Below are 14,538 nucleotides of genomic sequence, written 5' to 3'. Positions count from 1 at the left end.
GGTTAATATATTTCGAAAATATCCTTTAAGGAACCGCGTTAAGTTAAAATATAATGTGATTAAAGCGATTTTTAAACAAACATTTTAATTTCAAAATGGAAAATCACAAAGTAAGTGCTTCAAATACAAATCAAAGCAATATTTCTCTTTATTTTTTCAAAAATCTCTAAAAATTTGCTAAAGTACTTACCCTTGACAAGTCTGGGTAGATACATAGATAAAGTCAAAGTCTGCAGCCATAAAGTTTTTTTGACGTTCGAATCCCGACTCCATAATATTGTTTAGCGGGTTGTCAAATTTGCTGAAGAGATTATCCAACATGGCGGGTTTGCTGGGTACCGTTTTGAGAAAAAGTGTCACCATTCCACAAGGGGCAGCCCTCGTAAAGAATATCCCGGCCGTTCACAACGTCAGGTAAACCCCGCACGTTTATTTGCGCAATATACGCCGATATTTGTCATTTCGCCGCGGTCTTTGACGAGATTATGTAATGAATTTTAGGTTAGACTTGGAGTAATTTTGTTTTATTTTTCTAGTTTTAAAAGAGGCGCCGCTTGGTATCCGGATGTCGAGTTCGCGAAACAGTTTTCTGGACCAGTTATGTACCCTACACCGGAGACAAAGAATCTCACTCTTCACCCTTATAACGGTAAAATATATTTTACATTTTCTTCGTAGGAACTGTGACTGAGGTGCTGTTCGTGAGGATATTCAGGCAGCTGCCTAAATATTTAGATAAAAAAAAACTAACTAATTATCAACAACATTTTGAGTGTGTCCAAATTATTTATTTATTTCAAAAACATATCACATACATAAGTCATATATACATATAATATTCCCGATGAGTAATTTCTATTTATCATTTTGGGACATGGGATTAAGGTTAACAAGACTGGAACACAAATAATAAAGTAACAATTTTTTTTTTAAATAACCAAAACTAATACTAATACATGACAAAATATAAAAACAATAAACAGGTATAATAAATAGGCACGAGAAGCATATTTAACTAACTAACTAACTAACCATCACGCCGCTTCCCCGCAGGGGTAGGCAGAGAGAATAGAGCGCCACACCACTCTGTCCTTGCAAACATTCTTCGCCTCTTCCACGTTCATGCCTATCCTCATACATACCCGCCGATTGTTACGACTCCTAACCTGACCACTTTCAAGTATTTGGCATACCTGATCGTGCCATGTTTATCTCGGTCTTCCTCTGCTTCTTTTCCCGCTAACATTCGCCTCATAAGAGAAGCATATTTAAAATAAACAAATGAGAAAATATAAAAAATGAGAAAGTATAACAAATGAGAAAATATAGAAAAACATAAGGTAAAAACAAAATAAGAAAATATGACTTATCAACCCGATTGGGCGATTTTGATGGAAGGTTAATATACATATGGAAACCAGGTTACACCATGTTGGCACACACAGCGTCCATAGGGTGAATCTCATGGACGGTGATATGATTATATAACACTGTGTTTATATAATGCAGTGCCCTATGCACCATTGGGGTGCGGATAAGGGTTTGAATTTAAATAAATTTGTACATATTTCTCTCTCTTTATCACAATTGTTGTGTTTGCAGGCAATGTGGCCCCTATCGAGAAGGAGATAAGGAACATGTTCCTGAACTTCGGTCCGCAGCACCCTGCCGCCCACGGAGTGCTCCGATTGGTGCTCGAGCTGGACGGGGAGGTAATTCGCAAACACCCATCCCAGAGGATGGCAGTTCTCATAGGGCGAGACCAAACTGGGCTAGAAGGATGCCGTCGTAACTGTACATTGTCATATTCACCCCCTGTAGATTTTTATTTTAAAATTGCCTTATAATTATTGCAATCATGTGTTTTGCACTGCCCATATCGCTCACTCCTTTCAACAACGTCATATATCAAAAATTGTCAAATTTCAGTTGTGCATGTTTTTGGAATGCCTAGAAAAATGTACTATATCCCAGCAAAAGCGGCATATTTTGAACTTAATATTTACCCGCTACAGGGCGGAGAGTGTTGTTTTTGCATTTTTAAGAAAAGGTATTGTTTAATAATTTTTTTAAATATACTTAATATTTTTCAAATGGAGAAAAAACCTTCAGGTTTTACCTAAAAATATCTGTTGCACAGTAAAACCTTTGAAATTGTTTATTCTCCATTTGAAAAATACTTAAAAAATACCTTTTCTTCAAAATGCAAAAAACAACACTTTCTGCCCTGTAGCGGGTAAATATTAAGTTAAAAATATGCCGCTTTTGCTGGGATATAGTACATTTTCTGGGCATTCCGAATACATGCACAAACGAAAATTGACGATTTTTGAAAGGAGTGAGCGATATGTTCATAGTCAGTTAGAATTTGCATCTCCCGTTTGGAACCCCCAATACAAAAGCACGCTCGGCTACCGTTCTGGAGGTCCCGGGTTCGATTCCCAGAGGGCCCACCCATCTAATAAATACCAGTGATTTTTTCACTATAATATTTATTCAATATTACCCTGGACCGGTACCTGAAGCGGAGAGCTGATCGCCTTACCTTCATGTGACAACACTCTGTTTATATCATGCAGTGCCCTATGCACCATTGGGGTGCGGACAAGGGTTCGACTGATGTGTGCCTGGATATGTAGAGACTGTTTTCACGTATGGTTGTTTGGCTGTGTTAGTTGAGTGTTGTGGCTATAGTGGCACTCCCCGCTTGCAGACGGTGCGCAGCTCCGACCCGCACATCGGGCTGCTGCACCGCGGCACGGAGAAGCTGATCGAGTACAAGACGTACACGCAGGCGCTGCCGTACTTCGACCGCCTGGACTACGTGTCCATGATGTGCAACGAGCAGTGCTACAGCCTGGCCGTGGAGAAGCTGCTCAACATCGACGTGCCCCTGCGCGCCAAGTACATCCGAAGTAACTCCCCCTCCACTACTTGCTGACTAACTAACTGCATTCATCCTTCACCTCCAGTACTTGCTAACTAACTGCATATGCAGTCGGAATGTAACACTCTCCTTATCATTCATCCTTCACCTCCAGTACTTGCTAACTAACTAACTGCATGTGCAGTCCTTATCATTCATTCTTCACCTCCAGAACTTGCTGACTAACTGCATATGTGGTTGGAATGTAACACTCTCCTTAGTACTTGCTAACTAACTGTGTAGTCACAATGTAACACTCTCCTTATCATTTATCCTTCACCTCCAGTACTTGCTAACTAACTGCATATGCAGTCGGAATGTAACTCTCTCCTCATCATTCATCCTTCACCCCCAGTACTTGCTAACTAACTAACTGCATGTGCAGTCCTTATCATTCATCCTTCACCTCCAGTACTTGCCAACTAACTACATATGCAGTCGGAATGTAACACTCTCCTTAGTACTTGACAACTAACTGTGTAGTCAGAATGTAACACTCTCCTTATCATTCATCCTTCACCTCCAGTACTTGCTAACCAACTGCATATGCAGTCGGAATGTAACACTCTCCTTATCATTCATCCTTCACCCCCAGTACTTGCTAACTAACTAACTGCATGTGCAGTCCTTATCATTCATTATTCACCTCCAGAACTTGCTAACTAACTAACTGCATGTGCAGTCCTTATCATTCATCCTTCACCTCCAGTACTTGCCAACTAACTACATATGCAGTCGGAATGTAACACTCTCCTTAGTACTTGACAACTAACTGTGTAGTCAGAATGTAACACTCTCCTTATCATTCATCCTTCACCTCCAGTACTTGCTAACTAACTGCATATGCAGTCGGAATGTAACACTCTCCTTATCATTCATCCTTCACCCCCAGTACTTGCTGACTGACTGTGTAGTCACAATATAACACTCTCCTTTTTATTTTTTGATATCTCAACAAAGATGAAGAAGAATTTGGAAGTCTGGGCATTTATGTGGCTGACGACCGTCATAGGCTGGTTTAAGTGATCACTTTACACACGTGTAACATTAACCAATTCTACCCATTATTGACAACCACACTACTCGAATACTTGGAAGTTCCATATATATATGAACCAATTTTGATACATTATTTTTGAATCACTAGAACTTCACTAGAGACATCTATTGGTGAGATGAAAAGAAGCTTTTTATTGAGCAGAAACTCTTTTACTTGTAATATTACTCTCCTTATCATTCATCCTTCACTTTGTGTAAAACCACTTTAATAAACTCTAGTTCGTGTCCGCCTCCGTAGTGTATTGGTCAGCACGCTCGGCTACCATTCTGGAGGTTCCGGTTTCGATTCCCAGGGGGGGGTCAAATAAATATATATATTTTTTTTTTTAAATATCTAACGTCCAAGTGACTCTGAAATCTAGCTACGGCTTATACAACACCGCTTATCATGACCCTACTCAGGCTTCAACTTTTTAAGTTTCATAGCCTATGCCTACTCGTGAGTAGATTTACTCTTTATGTTTAAAGTTACTATAATTTCATGTAATTCATGATTGAAAATTCTAGGCAAAAACACTCGGGCTGATCACCTTTCCTTCATGTGTTAACGATCATGATACCACTGCGTTTATATGATGCAGTTCCCTATGCACCTATGAGTGTGGATAAGGGTTAAAAAAAATATTCTTCATCCATGGAAAACACAATATGTATACACCTGTGTCGGGTTGTGGTCCCGTGGTTAGTGTCGCGGACTCTCTTCTGGATTCGAACCCACTCTACCATAGTTTGATACTTATTTCTAATAATGACCCGTTCAGGTTCACAGATATAGTATGAAATTGTAAATAATGAAAGCAAAAGTATTGCTCTTTTTATTTAAAAAAAATATATATATCGCTCACTCCTTTCAATAAAAAAACTTCATTTTTCAGGAGATCGTTTTTAAAGTTTAAGAATATAATAAAATTTATTAAAAATAAATATGAATCCACTTATTGAACTTTTTACTGTGCAACAGATCTTTGTAGGTAAAACCTGAAGGTTTTTTCTCCATTTGAAAAATATTAAGTATATTTAAAAAACAAAAACAACACTTTCTGCCCTGTAGCGGGTAAATATTAAGTTAAAAATATGCCGCTTTTGCTAGGATAAAGTACATTTTCTGGGCATTCTGAAAACATGCACAACTGAATATTGACGATTTTTGAAATATGACGTTGTTGAAAGGAGTGCGCGATATATTTCCATATTCTTCTTCATCTATCCGAGTTCCTCCGCATTCCTCTTGGTCTGTGTGGATGTTTAGATGTAACTGGTTTCGTTGTCCACAGCGCTGTTTGCGGAGATCACGCGCCTGCTGAACCACATAATGGCGGTGGGCACTCACGCGCTGGACATCGGCGCCATGACGCCCTTCTTCTGGCTGTTCGAGGAGCGCGAGAAGATGATGGAGTTCTACGAGCGCGCCAGCGGGGCGCGCATGCACGCCGCCTACATCCGCCCGGGCGGCGTGGCCATCGTGAGTATCCAGCCCGCCCGCGTAACCGTCCCAACGTTTACAATCGACAAATATAAAGTTTAGAATGAGCTGAAGGAAAAAAAAGACTTGGCACGATCAGATCAATCAGAACCTAAAATCTGGCGGTGTCAAAAGTCTGCGTAATCGGAGGTCATGTATGACTAGATTTATGGATGTGAAGGAGTCGAGGAGTGTATGTCAGGACAGAAGAGTGTGGCGTTCCATCCTCTCTGCCTACCCCTGCGATGAAACGGCGTGATGGTAGTAGTAGTAGTACTAGTAGAATGAACATTGAATGACTCGGTCAGCTTTGCAATAGGCATTACTATCTTCATTATACTTATTTATAGATTAGTCGTTTAATTTGTAGGACTCCATTTTAATTTATGTATTAATAAATCAAACACAGATTTTTCGAGTCTACTAAGTTGTATTTTATTAACAAAAACACATAAAAAATTATACTGTGACAATTGTTTCGCCTTGTTAGGGCATTATCAAACAAATGTGAAGATCAAATGGACTACGCTCCTTATGTAGCTATACAATTCTAAGTGACAGTTTTAATAGATTTATATTATCCACTGACACTTCGTGATGGAATTGCATTTTTAATATATTATTAGATTAAAACCAATATTTTTAGCTTTTCCACTTTTTTATTTGACCAGCGACCGGGTTTCGTCGTTACCGACATCATCAGACTGGTGAGAGGCTATACAAATTGTTATGTTATATATAAAAGAAGGCAGGAGTTGATAACCATGATTTGATATAATTTTATGAGAAATTAATTTAATTTGAGTGAATTTAAGTATTGTATGATATTAAAAATATTTTTTATAAAGGTTTTTTTGTATTGAAAGCACGATTTTATATAAAGCTATAATAGATTTGCATTTTTTATAAATGAATTTAAATTATGTAACGAAGTATCAGGAAATGCTGGTTGACGGCTCCTTCCACTACGCTGTGGTTGTCCGGGGGGAGTCCGAAGTTCTCTGAAATGTAAATTTCCCGGCAGTCATTTCTTATCGACAAGACATTAAAGTCTTAATGTCTTGTCGATAAGAAATGACATTGGGGTGCGGATTCGGGTTTGAAGGAATGAATGAATGGAAGATATTGGTAACAATAAGGCCCGCCAATGTACTAATTATTTTCCGTACATGAAGTTTTAATAAATACACACAGACCTCACTTTGCGTAGCAGATACGTTCCAGAATAACGCGACGAAAATTGATATTTCCAAAACGGGAAATTACCTTTTAGAAAATTTAAAAATAATACTCTGAATAATAATTTTCACCCTTTCCACTGTGACCATTTTTTCTTTGAAAAGACGCAAATTGAAACGACGCAAAGCGGGGTCCGAGTGTTGTTGACTTTGTGGTGATATTGTGGCGTGGGCTGGCGCAGGACATCCCCCTGGGGCTGATGGACGACATCTACGAGTTCTCGGCCAAGTTCGGGGAGCGGCTGGACGAGGTGGAGGACGTGCTCACCACCAACCGGCTCTGGGTGCAGCGGACCAAGGACATCGGGGTCGTGTCGGCCGAGGACGCGCTCAACTACGGCTTCAGGTGACCCGCTAGTGCATCTTCCTTCCTGTCGGCCGTCTCTCCACTCCCGGGCGGAATGGGCTCTTTGACTAACATTTTAACTGCGTTAACTTTGTTCCTGAGAGACGCCCGTGCGCGGCAGTATTTTGCCAATTTTAAATGATTACTTTTATCATGTATTTAGCTAAGAAACTATTTATTTTCCTAAACAAAAATGTTAAATGGGATTCATTGTGCCTTTTTGGCACTCTATAATACATGTGTGTCACATTATTATTGAAGTATATCGTAATATTAAACAAATATGGTCGTAACATAAATAAATCAAAGCACGCATCGTGTGTCACTCTTACCCACTGGCGATGCGTAGCGTCGAGAGTGAGACAGATATAGGGCATGATTATGGCGCGGACTAATTACCGACCTCGAGAAAAATCAGGGATCTGTTCTTTTATTTATCCTTGTGATGTTACAAATTATTAGTCAGATATTTCAACAGATGTCATAAGGCCGAGGATTGACGTATTATTTTATCCAAAGTTCCACACCATGAAGAAATCCCTCCAAGTTGAACTGAGGTTGGAAACTTGGAGCAAAGTAAAAACACATACGCTTATGTCAGCCGCGTATGGGGCATGTTTTGTGAAAACACATACGGTTATGCGAGCCGCGTGGATCCGGCTAATATCCGTCATCATATAAGCATGTCTTATATGTGTTCAATATTCAAATCAAACATTGTTTTTTGAAGAATAAAATAACTAATTTAAAATGTAATTTTTTCCACATGAATTTTATTTGACCAGCAACCAATTTTTGTCGTAACAGACATCATCTGTCTGGTCTTATAAAATTACATAGTTATTATTTTATTCTATAAAATGCAGTTCCACCGAGAAATGTCAGTACAAAACTTTTTTTTTTATTATTTTTTTTCTTTACAAAAAGAGAAATTTTGTGTTTTTTTTATTATTTACACAAATATTTCACCTAAGCAGCTCATTATTAGAAATAGGTATCAAATTGTGGTAGAGTGGGTTCCAACCGCGAAACTCTGACTCAAGAGTCTGCGACACTAACCACTGGACTAACTTTGGACTTTCGTAGTGGTATTTATTTTAAAAAACCTGACTGCCGGACGGTAAAATTCCGTATAGTGTACAAGCGCTCTTAGGGCGTTTGTCCACTACACAGGATTTCACAGGATATCGGCAGTCTGTTTTTGAAAAATGAAAAAGCTTACGACAGTTTAACGTGATGGAATTTACGTGCAACGTGTTCACGCACCAATCCAAAGAAAGATGGACAAAAGCACAAGCCAATCATTGTTTTAAAATGCTAACTGACGTGCCGGACGGTAAAATTCCCGGTAACTCCGGGTAGTTGACAATCGCCCTTAATGTTGTAATGTCAGTAGTACCTGCATATTTCCTATGTACACCTGAACCAATCTAGCAACCAATATGTTTCCTTTCTTCGTAATAATGTGTTAATTTAGAAGAATGTCCGATTTTGCAGCGGAGTGATGCTGCGCGGCTCTGGGATCAAGTGGGACCTGCGCAAGACGCAGCCGTACGACGCGTACGACCTGCTGGAGTTTGACGTGCCCATCGGCACGCACGGAGACTGCTACGACAGGTTACATTTATCGTCATTTCTATATAAATTTTGACATAATTTTTTTTTTACAATGCTTTATACAATACTGTAAAATAATTTTTGATATTTTTTTTAAACGCCTCACTTAGCATAGCCTCTGATAATACTCTCATTTACAGTATAAAAAAATATATATAAGAGCATACAACACAAAACAAAGTAAATTAATACAAATAAATATTTAAAAAAAAAAAAAAAGGAAAAACATATTTGTTTTTTATTATTAATGAAAAATACTTCAATTTCATAGTATGTATTTTTCTGTGAGCCTAAGCGGCTCATTATTAGAAATAGGTATCAAATTGTGGTAGAGTGGGTTCGAACTGAGAAACCCTGGCACCACAACCCGACACTTCGGATTGTTTCCCATTCCTATATACAGGAGCAACTAGGATGCAGGAATGCAGTCGAAATGCGATCTCTCAGAGGAATGTGCGATAAAACGATGTATGATAGATGTTCGAATAGTGAAATAAGGAAGGAATGCAAAGCTAAAACAAGCATTATCGATAAAATTAAGAAAGGCGTGTTGAGATGGTTTGAACACGTAGAACGAATGAGTGAGGAAAGAACGGTAAAACAAATTTTTGAGGCGAATATAATTGGAAAAAGGAGCAGAGGAAGGCCGAGAAAAACTTGGCACGACGGAGTATGCCAAATACTTGAAAGCGGTCTGGTAAGGAGTCGTAACAATCTGCGGGTATCTATTATCAGATGCACGAAAGCAGAAAAGGCGAAGAATGTTTGCAAGGACAGAGTGGTGTGGCGTTCTATTCTCTCTGCCTACCCCTGCGGAGAAGCAGCGTGTTGTTTAGTTAGTTTTAATTGAAATTCTGATTTGAACGCTCGAGACAAGTTTGAGATATCTAAGTCTCAAAATGTGGTATTTTTGCGTTCAGGTATCTGTGCCGCGTCGAGGAGATGAGGCAGTCTTTGAGGATCATCGACCAGTGCCTCAACCAGATGCCCCCGGGGGACATCAAGACGGACGACGCCAAGCTCTGTCCGCCGTCTAGAAACGAGATGAAGGTAACCCCTTAGATTAACAAGTCCATTGTTGCGCGGTATGATACCCGCGTGCTGAGAATTCTTTATAACTCCTTGGTGCGAAGTAGACTCGAGAGTGGCTCCATGATTTGGGGGCCACACGAGCTTAAGTACTCTCTTATGGTAGAGAAAGTCCAAAAGAAGTTTTTGAGGTATCTCTACATGAGAGAGTACGGCTATTATCCTTGGCTCTACCCGACCCAGTTTCCCCAGGGTATGCTTGGCTACAATAGTTTAGAGACTAGAAGGAATGTGTATTTGATTACGCATTTTTATCCATTGTTGCACGGTATGATGGATAATCCTGAAATTATCCGGAGCATCGGTCTGTATGCTCCCGATAGTTACCTAAGACAGCGGCGGCATAGATTGTTTCACATTCCTATACGCAGGACCAACCTGCCGATGGTTATGCCTGTAGGAAGAGCTACCGCTATGTTGAACAATATTTTATTTTATATTATTGGAAAACCAACAGAATATTTCGACAAAAATAACATAATATGATAAAATACAAAAAAAAAATAATTCCAATTATAGGTTTCCACCTAAGTAATCTAAAAATAAAACAATTTAACTAAACTGTCATTAAAGTGTCCGCCTCCGTAGTGTAATGGTCAGCACGCTCGGCTACCGTTCTGGAGGTCCCGGGTTCAATTCCCAAGGGGGGTAAAATAAATATAAGTGATTTTTTCACTGTAATATTTATTCAATATTACCCTGGACTGGTACCTGAAGCGGAGGGCTGATCACCTTTCCTTCATGTGTAAACGATCAAGATAACACTGCGTTTATATGACGCAGTGCCCTATGCACCATTGGGGTGCGGATGAGGGTTTTATTATTATTATTATTATATAGAACATTTCTTTACCAACTGGTCAAAGAGACATCAACAATTTTTCTTTTAAACGTATTAAAAGAAACATTATTGATGTCTATTTCATTGCACATCTCGATTTAAAAATGAATTTTGGTAGGACTTATCACATTGTATCACATGGCATCACATTGGATATTGATCTGATACATGTGTCCGAAGAAGTTTTCCAAAGCGGGATTCTTCTACACCTTTATCAAGAGTCTTATTGATTACTTTTTAATTTGTTTTTTTAATGTATACGCCTTAAATGTTAGTTTGTTATGTATATATTAATTATTGAATAAATTGAATTATTATTATTATTAACCCCCCCTCCCCTCCCGCTGATATGTATTTAATACAACTCCACTCTTGTAATGAGACTATCAATCTAAAATATAAAAGATATCGCTCACTCCTTTCAAGAACGTCATAAATCAAAAATTGACAATTTTCAGCTGTGCATGTTTTCGGAATGCCCAGAAAATGTACTTTATCCCAGCAAAAGCGGATTATTTTTAACTTAATATTTACCCGCTACAGGGCAGAAAGTGTTGTTTTTGCATTTTGAACAACAGGTATCTTTATCTAACAGTCTTTGTGGATTGTATTAAACAATATTAGACAGTATAAATCCGCTGTCTAGATGTTGGCATGCAATGGAGCAGAATATGTGCAAAGTGATATATGCTTGCAGACATCCATGGAGGCGCTCATCCACCACTTCAAGCTGTTCACGCAGGGCTACCAGGTGCCGCCCGGGGCCACCTACACGGCCATCGAGGCGCCCAAGGGAGAGTTCGGGGTCTACCTCGTGGCCGACGGCTCCTCCAAGCCTTACCGGTCAGTACGGGCGCTATTATAGCCAATCGCTATTTCTAGAACATGTAGAACGAATGAGTGAGGAAAGAATGGTAAAACAAATTTATGAGGCGAATGTAAGTGGAAAAAAGAGCAGAGGAAGACCGAGAAAAACATGGAACGATCAGGTATGCCAAATACTTGAAAGTGGTCAGGTTAGGAGTCGCAACAATCGGCAGGTATGTATGAGGAGATGCATGAACGTGGAAGGGGCGAAGAATTTTTGCAAAGACAGAATGGTGTGATCTGTTCTTTTATTTATCAGGGATCCGTTCTTTTATTTATCCTTGTGATGTTACAAATTATTAGTCAGATATTTCAACAGATGTCATAAGGCCGAGGATTGACGTATTATTTTATCCAAAGTTCCACACCATGAAAAAATCCCTCCAAGTTGAACTGAGGTTCAAAACTTGGAGTAAAGTAAAAACACATACGGTTATGTCAGCCGCGTACGGGGAATGTTTTGTGAAAACACATACGGTTATGTCAGCCGCGTACGGGGAATGTTTTGTGAAAACACATACGGTTATGTCAGCCGCGTACGGGGAATGTTTTGTGAAAACACATACGGTTATGTCAGCTGCGTACGGGGAATCTTTTGTGAAAACACATACGGTTATGTCAGCCGCGTACGGGGAATGTTTTGTGAAAACACATACGGTTATGTCAGTCGCGTACGGGGAATCTTTTGTGAAAACACATACGGTTATGCGAGCCGCGTGGATCCGGTTAAAATCTACTGTGACACGTGCTTCGATGCATTCCGCATCAGTTTCAAACGCCGTTTGTGAAGCTAATTCTAAATTTTGGAGTTGGGTCCTTGGGACGTTGAAGGTTGAAGAGGGGGTAGTAGCTGTTTCTTATTTTTATTTATTTATTTAATTTTTATTATTAATTTTAATTTTTTTTTCTTGTCAGTAGGAACATAGACAAAAAGGGGGAGGCTTTAGTCATTGTCATATTGTTATTATGGGTTTATTGTTACTTATATTTTTATGAATTTCTATTGTTTCAAAATGTTGCAGTTTATGGCTTTTCTTAGTGATTATTTTTAGGAATGCAATTAAACACGTGTCACAGTGGATTTGAAGAAATAGTGGTATTTACTAAGTAAAACATTAATTAAAAATAGATAGATTTTACCACCAAGTGACTGCCGAATCAATTAATGAAATTACGCTATGTTTGTCTGCCTGGATCAAATAAGCATTAATGATTTTTTCACTCTAATATTTATTCAATATTACCCCGGACTGGTACCTGAAGCGGAGGGACAGCCCACCTTTCCTTCGTATGCTAACTAACAATCAAGATAACACTGCGTTTATATGATGCAGTGCCCCATGCACCGTCGGGGTGCGGAGGAGGGTTGGACTGACGTGTATCTAGATATGTAAAGACTGTGGTTCACGTGTGGTTGTTTGGCTGTCCCGGGCGGCGACTAGTCGATAACAATGAATGAAATCTAGCTACAGCTTATGCAACACTGCTCAGTTCCTTGGCTCTTTATGTTTAACACTTTGATGAAGAATTCATTAGGAAAAAATGCGGGGTTTTTTATTTCAAACACCAGATATATAGTTTCGTCTCGCTAATCTGAATGAAAATACAGTAAACCCCCCTAAAATTTTGAGATAGGTACCCAGACCCCATAAAAACGCCTACAATGACCACTTAAAAACATCTACAATGACCCCATAAAATTACCTAAAATAACCCCATAAATGCACCTAAAATGACTACATTAAAACATCTACAATGACCCCATAAAATTACCTAAAATAACCCCATAAATGCGCCTAAAATGACTACATTAAAACATCTACAATGACCCCATAAAAGTACCTACGAAAACCCCATAAAAGCGCCTAAAATAACACCATAAAAGCGCATACAATGACACCATGAAATATCTAAAATGACCCATAAAAACGTTACCTTATGACCCCATAAAAGCGCCTAAAGCGACCCCATAAAAGCGCCTACAATGACCCCATAAAATCGCCTGCATGACCCCATAAAATCACTACCAAATGACCTCATAAAACCACCTACAATGATCCCATAAAAGCACCTATAATGACCCTCAAAAAAGCACCTACAATGACCCCATAAAATCACCACCAAATGACCTTGTGAGAACACCTACAATGACCCCATAAAAGCACCTGCAATGACCCTGTAAAAACGCCAAAAATTACCCCATAAAAACGTCAAAAATGACCCATAAAAGCGCCTAAAATGACCCCATAAAAACACTTGCTCCTGGCACTAATTCTTGTCCGTATGCGCCCGACAACAGTGTGATGAAATATGTTTACATAATAACACCAGTCTAATGATGTCGGTTATGACAAAACCCGGTTGCTGGTCAAATTAAATACATGTGGAAAAAATTACATAGTTGTTATTTTATTCCATGATGAAATTCGAAAAAATTTTAGTTTTATATTTTATTCATAGTTGTTATTTTATTCTATGAGATGTTTTGTTTTGACAGTTGCAAGATCAAGGCGCCCGGCTTCGCCCACCTCGCGGCGCTGGACAAGATAGGCAAGAACTCCATGCTGGCCGACATCGTGGCCATCATCGGCACCCTGGACGTCGTGTTCGGGGAGATCGACCGGTAGGCCCCCGGCCGCCCGGCCCCCAGACACCCGGGGCCCCCGGGACCCCCGAGCAAACTTCACTCTAACAGTTGCCTCTGCAGTAGGAATTTTACCTTCCCCTCCCGGCGATATGTATTTACTACAACTCTCAAATGAGAATATCAATATAAAATGTAATAGATACGGGCTCACAATTTTTGTATTTCTCCGTAATACAATTATGTATTACACAAAAGTAAATAATAATAATATAATAATAATATAATAAAAATAATAATAATAAAATCCCCACCCCAATGGTGCATAGGGCACTGCATCATATAAACGCAGTGTTATCTTGATCATTTACACATGAAGGAAAGGTGATCAGCCCTCCGCTTCAGGTACCAGTCCAGGGTAATACATATTACAGTGAAAAAATCACTTATATTTATTTAACCCCCGCTGGGAATCGAACCCAGGACCTCCAGAACGGTAGCCGAGCATG

At 39.3% G+C, this 14,538-nt stretch overlaps 1 protein-coding gene across 1 annotated transcript; it reads left to right on the top strand.

The window, feature by feature from the left end:
• Positions 1 to 245: 245 nt before the first annotated feature.
• Positions 246 to 14,307, top strand: LOC148312303 (NADH-ubiquinone oxidoreductase 49 kDa subunit-like). The gene is made up of 10 exons (XM_088277512.1): positions 246 to 414; positions 537 to 649; positions 1,603 to 1,712; positions 2,714 to 2,915; positions 5,260 to 5,447; positions 6,868 to 7,031; positions 8,529 to 8,648; positions 9,569 to 9,698; positions 11,276 to 11,421; positions 13,943 to 14,307. Exons 1-10 carry the CDS (start codon positions 320 to 322, stop codon positions 14,070 to 14,072), a joined length of 1,398 nt encoding a protein of 465 aa, XP_088133638.1. The 5' UTR covers positions 246 to 319; the 3' UTR covers positions 14,073 to 14,307.
• Positions 14,308 to 14,538: the final 231 nt, after the last annotated feature.

This window comes from Brachycentrus maculatus, unplaced genomic scaffold (genome assembly GCF_059751285.1).
Source record: "Brachycentrus maculatus isolate JH-2025_06_01 unplaced genomic scaffold, ASM5975128v1 h1tg000044l, whole genome shotgun sequence".
In the NCBI taxonomy this organism is placed as follows: domain Eukaryota; kingdom Metazoa; phylum Arthropoda; class Insecta; order Trichoptera; family Brachycentridae; genus Brachycentrus; species Brachycentrus maculatus.
This window is presented reverse-complemented; position numbering and strand designations above follow the sequence as displayed.